This window comes from Amblyomma maculatum, unplaced genomic scaffold (assembly GCF_055883805.1).
Source record: "Amblyomma maculatum isolate TAMU_Amacu unplaced genomic scaffold, ASM5588380v1 scaffold_24, whole genome shotgun sequence".
Taxonomy (NCBI): domain Eukaryota; kingdom Metazoa; phylum Arthropoda; class Arachnida; order Ixodida; family Ixodidae; genus Amblyomma; species Amblyomma maculatum.
In genome coordinates this window covers 1,874,300-1,883,750 of record NW_028146749.1, presented here as the reverse complement: position 1 = coordinate 1,883,750, position 9,451 = coordinate 1,874,300, and the positions used below count along the sequence as shown (strand labels likewise).

The window sequence follows — 9,451 nt, the reverse complement described above, 5'->3', positions numbered from 1 at the left end:
GAGCTCAGCAGAACTGCTACCCGGGGGACGATAGCAGACACAAAATATCCTTGTGCCAGATTTGACTGCCAAGACTTCGTAATGGGGCGTGATGCAACAAAATTCAGGCAGCATTTCCGATTGCATAAGATTCGAAACTAACATTGAAACACCACCTCCCCTTCTTATGGATCGATTCATATAGAAACACTTGTACGTCGGTATAACATAAACGTCACCTTCACAAGTAAACCACGTTTCCGAAAACATAACAACATCGAAACTAGTTTCCACTTCTCTGAAAAAACAGTCAAGTTCTTCTTGCTTATTTCGGCCAGATCTGAGATTAACGTGAATACACGAGCAGCAATGAGGATTATCAAGCTTAATGGAACTACTGAGGTCACAAAGATCAACTAGATCAGTAAAAAAAGACATTGAAAAAAAGATTGCCGCGCATTACCGCCCATTACTGGCCTCACAACTGGTCTAATTCTGCTGCACAACAGATGACAATCGCAGAATCGTATTGTTTCCTTCTATCGAACACTTTTCCATTCCGGTGCCAAGCGTACTGGTACTCATTTTCACCTGCCCAAGCCTTTGCATAGCGCAACAGCTCACGGCTTTGACGAGTCATGTTTTCAGTGACTGAAACATCCGACTGAGCATCTCTTAAGGCTGTCCGCTTCTGAAACCACATGTCCCGAGTTGAGAGCTTTGAAAACCGTACAATGATCCCGGGCACCTTCCCTGCCTTTGAAGGAAGTCTGTGCACAACATCGACGTCGTTCAAAGTGAGCTCTGGCAAATTCACAGATTTTGCTACATCATTTACCTTTTCCATCAGATTCTCATCATTTGTCACCGGTATGCCATGCACCTCAAGATTCAGCTTTCTATTTCGCCACTCAAGGTCGTTCACAGTCATTTTCAACGACTCAACATCATCAGCGTCGACTCTGGTCTCAAGGGCACTAACACGTTTCTTTAAGGTACAGATTTCTCTATCATGTTTCACTTGTTGCTGAAGTATATCATCATATTTTTTTGACATTAGTTCAATGGACTTCTTCACTTCGTCGACTTGATCAGGCAGGCCAGCAAGAGCATCAAGTTTTTGACATATGCCGGCTAAACAGCTATCAAGGTCTAGCTGCGTACTGGGCGTGTCAGAGCTTCCTGCGTTTGTTTTACGACAGTCTGAACATCGCCAAGCTTTGCGACCTTTCTCGCCTTTTCCCTTATAAGTTGACAAAGAGACACCAGAGCAATTGCCGAGATGGTAGGTGTACTCACATTCGGCGCACTTGATGGCGAATCCGTCACTTGGCAGACACTCTTTGCAGGAAGGGCATGTCTCCGGCATGTTAGCCTTAGTATAGCTTATGCAACATACAGGTTTAAAATGGGAAAATCCTTCTAACACTACAAATGAGAACACGGTAAAAAAACAAAACAAAAAGGAAGCAGCGAGCAACACGGCAGCAGCAGCGGTGGTGAAAGAAAAATGTCTATTAGAAAAGTAGGTTTTTTACCAACCTGTAAGACGAAAATAAAGCAGATAAGGGGGCGTCCGATCACCACCGTCGCTGCTGCTCGTGTGACCCGTTTACAGCTCGGCCGGCAGAAGCGCGGTGGCGCAAAAGTCTGTGACGTCACACTTAGAGCCGTCTTGAGGCCAGCGCAGCAGAGTTCGTCGTTGAAATCTGCAGAAGCAAGTAATTCACGGAAGCTGAGCGTCGGTAGGCACTGGAATGTACGCCTTCAGGACAGAGCAAGGCAGTGCAATATGGCAGCAGGCAGTCAGGGGTAACCAACCTGTAAGACGAAAATAAAGCAGATAAGGGGGCGTCCGATCACCACCGTCGCTGCTGCTCGTGTGACCCGTTTACAGCTCGGCCGGCAGAAGCGCGGTGGCGCAAAAGTCTGTGACGTCACACTTAGAGCCGTCTTGAGGCCAGCGCAGCAGAGTTCGTCGTTGAAATCTGTAAGACGAAAATAAAGCAGATAAGGGGGCGTCCGATCACCACCGTCGCTGCTGCTCGTGGTCCTGGTCCGGGGATAGAACCCGAGACCCCCGCCTTTCCTGGGCAATTGCTCTAACTACTGAGCTATTGGAAAGACGCAGACCAGCGGAAAGACGCAGACAAAGAGAGAAGCGCAATCCTTACCATTATGTACCAACTGGCCCAACTCTCCAATCTACTAAACTGAGCTAACCAGGACAGTCAGCAGATCATATGGTAGGGCGAGAGTGAATGGATCAATAACTGGAAGTGGGAATAGCTTTCCTTTGTAGTCTTATGGCTGCGCTTGGGTGAATGCCAGTAAGTAATTACTCCCAATTATTACTGGAGTGCCCACGAAATTCCGAGAATTAGATGCTGTGGAAAAGTGGCCTTTGCCAGGGGCAGACTGCTCGGAATTCGGAGCTGTTTCAACTCAATACTGCCTTTCCACCGCCAGCTAATAATCGCCATCGCCACCAAGGATGTTCACCTTCGCCACATGAAGTTGTGCGAGGAGGCTCAATTACCACCGTCGGCAGTGGGCGGCACCTCGAATTCTCATAAGTGTCTCCCTGATTGGTCTGCTCAACATGAACTCTTTTTCCCCAGTTCCCTAGCTGGGGACAACCAACAGTATAAAATGTGGAATTGTATCCACCATCAGTTCACTCAGGTCAGCTATCCCCGCTCAGCTATATTCTCGTCTCTCGTCTGCTCCTGACCAGCCTGCGGTGAAGACTAGGCCCTCGAACCTCGATCGCATCATGGCTAAACACCATAACCAGCCTCCGGTTAGGAAGAAAGGTCTGAAGGCTCGTCGAGGAAGGGCCCAACTTGCTGCTACAGCCCGTTGGAGGTAAGCCTTTTTTTTTTCCTCTTCTGCGTTCTGTCTTCAATGCGTGGTTATTATGAACGCATACCAACTGAATAGATTTTCAACGCTAGTGCACATTATTTACAGATAATTGGTCTGTGTCTCTCAGCGTTGATAAGATAACCATTTACTTGCTTTTCTTGCCGTTCCTTTTTCCATTTTCTTTTCTACGCCGTGTTGAAGAAGCCTCATACTAACACAGTGAAGCCCTGTCATTTGAATGCACATGAGGTTTACGAAAATTGCATTTCTTGTTAAATTTCTTTTTTACCCTCGCTTCTGCTTGCAGCAGCATAGGTGCCCTCGTTCAATAATGTAGAATGCACATGAGGTTTACGAAAATTGCATTTCTTGTCAACTTTATTTTTTACCCTCGCTTCTGCTTGCAGCAGCATAGGTGCCCTCGTTCAATAATGTTTTTGTTTCACTCCTCACATTGTTTTACAGAAAACATGCATTGCTGCAGATGAATGACAGCCCGAAATAAAAGCATCAAAATGCCCGCCGCCACAACCTACGCCTAGTAATACCAGCTGTGACGTCACAATGACTGATTACTGGGATGACCTTGGAATTCAGGAGTCTTTGCCAGATCTTGCTGTTCAAAGGGACTTCAGCTGCCAGACAGCGCAGCACGGAGGCATACCTGGAAGAAGAGTTGTGTCTGTAGACCACTTTATAAAATCTGTACAGGCGCTTGGCGACCACCGCTGTCCTCGTTCTGAGGGAGGGCGCTTTGAGTATCAAGAGGAACGAAGGATTGGCATGTGGTCAGAGTTCAAATTCCGGTGCAATGGATGCCACGAGCTCAGAAGAGTGACTACAGACCCTATTGTGGAGCCAACGCCGCTCACAGAGAAGACGGCTGTTGGCATAAACGATGCTGCTGTATGGGCATTCACGAGCATCGGATCTGGCCACTCGCATCTGGAGGAGGCAATGTCTCTCATGGAGATTCCTGCCATGGGCAAGGGAACGTTCCTGCGTCGAGAGGAGGCACTTGGAAAGGTATGAGCATGTTGCCAAATTCTGTTTCTATGAGAATTTTTATGTGTAGCCTGGAATGTTTCCTTGCGTGCACTTGCTTCCCGCCCTTTTTGTTTTTGCCTACTTTATACACCAGTTGCATAGCCTACATGTCAGTTCCCTGTACAGCATATATTCCTGCAGAATGGCGGCAAAGACTTGTTTTGGGCAATAGTTGGTAGCAGCGCTGAAACATCGCGGGCAAAATTATATAGCCACACTCCTCGCCCATTCGTCTCGGCAATCCCCCCTCCCCCCTCTTGTGCACACTGTCGAGCCGCTATTACCCTATTTTAAATCTCCTTATTTCTAATTATACTTTCCTCACCCCCACACACACACACACACACACACACACACACACACACACACACACACACACACACACACACACACACACACACACACACACACACACACACACACACACACACACACACACACACACACATGAGAGACAGACAGGCGGGTGTAACTTTGGACCTTTTGCAAACTCTGGAAGTCAGCTTCTTTGAGCAGAAAAAAACTTCCACGGCCTCCCAGCCGGTATTAGTTTTGAGGTCAAACATAGCGCGCAACCCTGAAAACGTACAGAGCCTGAATAATGTCGCGCCACCTTACTTCACGGTGCCGCAGTAAAGGGATTAGGTACAACTCTGTCAATCCACTGACTCTGTTGAATTGTGAAACGCAGCCCTACTACCCGCCACACGCCAACAGAGTACAAGGCATAGAATAGCAGAAAACAGAGCTGCACAAATTTAGACGGCCATCTTGATGAAAAAGCGTTTGCTGTACAAGAAAGCTGCATTTTGAAGCTGTGCATAGGAAATGAACAGAAATGAATATAACATGAAGGAAATTAGTTGAAGGAATATCAAATAGAGATGAAGTACTATAAATTATTTCAAAAGTTGCGATTGAAATTGCCAAAGTCTAGATGGATAATGTATGTTTCAGGCTGTATACAGCATAACATGCATTCGTTTGAACTGAACATATGGTCCCACGTTGAATACGCGACTCTTACTAAGGCTTTGCTCGAATACACGAATCCACTCAATCGGTATTAGCGCAAACAATGTACAGGGCCATGGGCGCAGATCCTGTATGCATACTTTGAATATCAGTATACCCTACATGAACAGAAGTTGTATTCATCCTGCGCCTTTTATTTATAGAGCGTGTCGGTTCCTTTTTCTTTTTTTGTCACTTCTTATTAGGAATTGTCGAAGCTCCTTGAAGCCTCCGAAAATCCCCGCTCATGTTATTTTCGCTATCTCAAATTCTGGGTGCGACGTGCCTGGGAGGCAGAGTTGAGCCGCCGAGCTGTGACGCAGCATTGTCCCATCGTCCGGAAATGCGCACATGCAGCGGCAATCAGTTTCTCATCGAGCACAGACAGTCTTAGCCTTGCTGTAAAGCTCTACCACAACTAGCATAATAAAATACTGACTGTTTGTTACAGATAACCCACTCTGTACGCAGCGCGCAACGATGAACGTTGAACCGGGGCCGATGACGCACCCATCCCGCGCATAAAAAAAGCTTTGGTCTGAGCCATATCTGAGCTTTGGGCAACTACGCAGCGGATAATAAGTGGCCGAGAGAGGCCGTTAGAAACAAGTTAAAATATTATTAAAAATGTGACACGTTTTTTTCTTACGCAAGAAACAAAAACTGCATTCATTCCTGAGCGAGAATATTATGTTTACTTTCTAGTTCTTTGGAGTTCTGGCAGATCTTATTTTCTGAGCGCTAGTAATTTGCCTCACAGTTCGCAGGAGCCCTCATCATCGAGTTGATGCCGCTGGCAGTAGGCAGCTGCACGCGCTTTCTTCCAAGTTGCGCGACCAGTTGTACATTGACCTTGTCACTGCTCTGTAAACATGTAAAGAACGGTCGTTTATCTACTTTTTGCACGTACACAGAAGCCTATGAACGGAGAGCTATGAAAGGTGTAATGACTGTCCAGGCACGGCCGCTCATTGAGCGGCCGTGGCCCAGGCGATATCTTCAGTCCGCGACTCGGACCGGTGGGCCTCTTAGCCTCTTATCCGCTCGGTGCTGACCGCGCATGATCCGCAGAGAGAGTCGAATCAGACAGTCGACTCCAGGCGCCTTATGGTAGCCGTGCAAAGAACGTTAAGAGTTTAAATAATATGAATGCGTACACACATGCACAATAGTGTACCGCGAGCACGACTTCGATGCTCATCGGAGCCCCAGCGCTGCGTGATAGGCGACACCCGTCAGAAGCTGCGCCGCCGCATCAGCCGCATCGCCTCGCCTCTTTACTTTGTGAGCTATTTTTTTCTTTTTCCCATTGAGGCGGACATGAAGGAAGCTCATGGAGGCAGAGGCGGTGAGGCATACCAACACCCTTTAAGTGGCACCAGACCTTCTTTATTGGAATGCTCCGTCGCTTCTGCGCATGCGCCAGCTGAAAGAAGTGAGGAGGAATAACTTGCCGGATGTGGCGTAAAACTTGTTTTATGTTTTGTTTGTAAAATCTCTGCCGCTTCTCGTCGCTGTTTCTAGCGATAGGCCGATAGCTGGTCGCTAGTGTCGCCGGCTCCGTGATCGCTCGCAAGCCTGACTTGGCTGTGGCGATGGTGGCGGACGGGTTTCTTGGCATCGTAGGATCGTAGTTCGAATATCGTAGCCGAGTGGCCGTGTTCCTTTCCACTTGTTATAATACTCCTTGAGCTTCGGCCTCGCGTACTGCTGTTCGTCAAGCGGCATGCTGTGATATTCCCATGCGTTCTCTTAGTTACAGATAGCACCGTCTCCGACCTGTGGACTCTGCGACGCTAGTTCACGGCCGGTCTCGAGGGAAACGCGCTCTCCCTCGAGACCGGCCGTGGCTAGTTCTGCAATGCGTGTCAGCCCGCCCTTGTCTATGGAACATGCCTGCAGTATGTTGCAAGTAACTGGTGTGGTCAGCATTCCATGTACTTACGTGTATTTCCCGAAATTTATGCGAGTCACTGCCTTTGGATCATCCTGAAGTACGTATACAATTCGCACTGAGGTGTACAGCGCAAGCAGGGCAACACAGGGGATGCGAAAAACTCGTCTCCGATCGAGTACTTGAATGGAATCTCGCTGTCATTTTTATCGTTGTCCTCGACTTCGACACCACTATTCAGCAGCAGTGGTAAACTTTAATCACCTCGTAAGTTTTGTTCAAGTTTTGTTAAACCACCTCGAAATACCAGTATAAAAAGGCCGGTGGGAGCCTGTAATTTGTACGAAATTGCCTCTCTATCCTGGATTTCAAGAGGTCGGTTAGTGTATCCGCAGGGCAATTGTTTTGCCATTTTCGTTGCCTTTATCAGATGTACAAACAGGAATTCGGTGTCCAATTGATGCAGGCAGCTTGGCACAGCTAATTTATTATGAAGCTCCGGTGCGATAGCCAGCCCGGGACTAACCAGGAAATAGAACCTCAACCGGGAAGGCCAGCTATTCATCACAGCTCTCAAGCGACTCACTGCCCGCCTAATGGGCTAGTCATGCAACCGTGGAACCCAGGTATATTTTCAAGTAAACTTCTGTGCTTAGGAGTGCCGGGAGGTAGTCCGCCCGCGTAAAGAAAAAATGCTCTCCACATCTCCCGACGCAGTCCTGCCTCTAGTTTTGCTCGTAAAGTTGAAGGCTCGAAGCGCAAGCTGTGAAAGACCTGGTATTTTTGCACAGTATTTATCTTCCAGCTGCTCTAGCTCTAGACAGTCCTTGTATCGAATTCCTGTATTTTTTTTTATTTATTTTTTTTTGTCTCAGAAAACATCCCACGACGTCCTATTCGATGGATGTTATTTCTACCTGCCCTGTTGTGCTTATCATTGTAGACAAGCATGTAGACTAGTGTCAAAAACGATAAACAGTGCTGCGTTCGTGATTCCATCTTTGTCCAGTCATTGCCCTTGCGACTAGTTGCAGCATGCACCAAAAACAAAGTTTGCCAAGTAATTATTTCCTCTGCCTTAGGAAAAAACAGGCCAGCTGTGAAAACTGCAAAGATATGGACTGATATCCCTTCATATTGTTTCACACAATCATGCTAATGATGTGTTGTATTTTCAAAGACCTGCTTGCCAGCGCAAGAGGAACATTTATTGCGGACTGCATATTGGTTGTGTAGTGTCAAAATACACACATGCATCTCGATTTCAGGACATTCAATACCCTCGGGTGGTTACAAAATACTCCAGTTGTCATGATAGCCAACTGCAGCTATGGGATAAAAAAGGTATAGGGACATAAATCATTGCAAGAGTAACAAAACTGCGTAAATTTGCACTGTTAAATATATTAAACACTACACAGCAAAAGTAGTTTTGCTAGAACCATTGCTGTGACTGACATGGCAAACAGTGCTTGTTGCCTTTAATGATGTGTTGAGCACAAGGCCTGCATGGAGATTTTAATTCTTTCAGGTAGGCAGAGTTATGTCCTGTTTTTGTTGTGTTATCATACATGCAGGCCAAGGTAATGCCATATGCTCCTTGGTTCCAACACTGCAATTCTGAAAAAGTGACTGCCAACACAGGTCCGATGTACACCGTCCCATTGCTGACCGTGTATATTCCTAAGTGATGTCCAAGTCTTGGGCAGACACTAATCGACGCAGCTCACAAAGCAACATTCCTGCCAAGGTGGTTGCCTACCATAAAACCCACATGCCATAGCTGCCATTCATGGCAGCCCAGAAGTAATGAAGTGCTGACTATAGTGAAGTATTCTATAGTTCACTGTAGTGCTGACGAAACACATTTGAGATGTTCAGTGAGTTTACACAAGATGGAGTTGGTAATAGGGTTATTAGTCATCCAGTGAAATTTACACTGTATTTATTTTGTTAAACAAAGCTCCTTTTGTGAAGTAAAACAAGCTAAAATTAGCCACGGGCACAAAGTAGGCAAATGGCAATACATATTGAAATACTTATTGTGAATTGTTTTATTGTCGGATTCCATTGAAGGGACACTAAGGAGGATGGAAAGCAGTTTTCCTGTATCGCTAAGATACAGTGTTCTAATCTTAGAGACGACACCAGTCGCTTTGGGACATTAAACGCCACAAACCATTAAAGAGACCACTTAAAATGAAAGCAGAGGTTTTAAAAGGATGGAAAGTCCAAAAAACAGAACAAAGATGCTGCCATTGCCGGCCAATTTTGCAAGTAAAATGCATGCTTCCACACAGAAGTTTTGGTTCAGATTACTGCAAGATATATTGTGTCATGATCCACTCTAATGTGGCAGTGACACGTCCTTTTCAGCAAGGTCATTATGAATCGACTCATGGAAAGGCTTCCAATTTAAATTTTCTCACCAATAAATACTATATGCCACGATTGCTGCCAGACAACACAGCCATAATGAGAGAAATAATCAAATATTTACTGAGACCAATGACTCAATGGAGTTGTACTCAGTGTCCCTTTAAAAGGGTGCATTGAAGCATTCAAGCAAAGTATGCACTGATGCATGTAAGAAAATATTCTGAGGTAACACAATCTTTGCTCCAACAGAAGACTGACAAATTCACTACA

The 9,451-nt window shown here is 46.2% G+C and overlaps 1 protein-coding gene across 1 annotated transcript; it reads left to right on the top strand.

The window, feature by feature from the left end:
* Positions 1-1,258: 1,258 nt before the first annotated feature.
* LOC146170984 (uncharacterized) lies at positions 1,259-3,976 on the top strand. Its single transcript, XM_084586614.1, has 2 exons — positions 1,259-2,847; positions 3,313-3,976. Exon 2 carries the CDS (start codon positions 3,412-3,414, stop codon positions 3,877-3,879), a length of 468 nt encoding a protein of 155 aa, XP_084442740.1. The 5' UTR covers positions 1,259-2,847; positions 3,313-3,411; the 3' UTR covers positions 3,880-3,976.
* Positions 3,977-9,451: the final 5,475 nt, after the last annotated feature.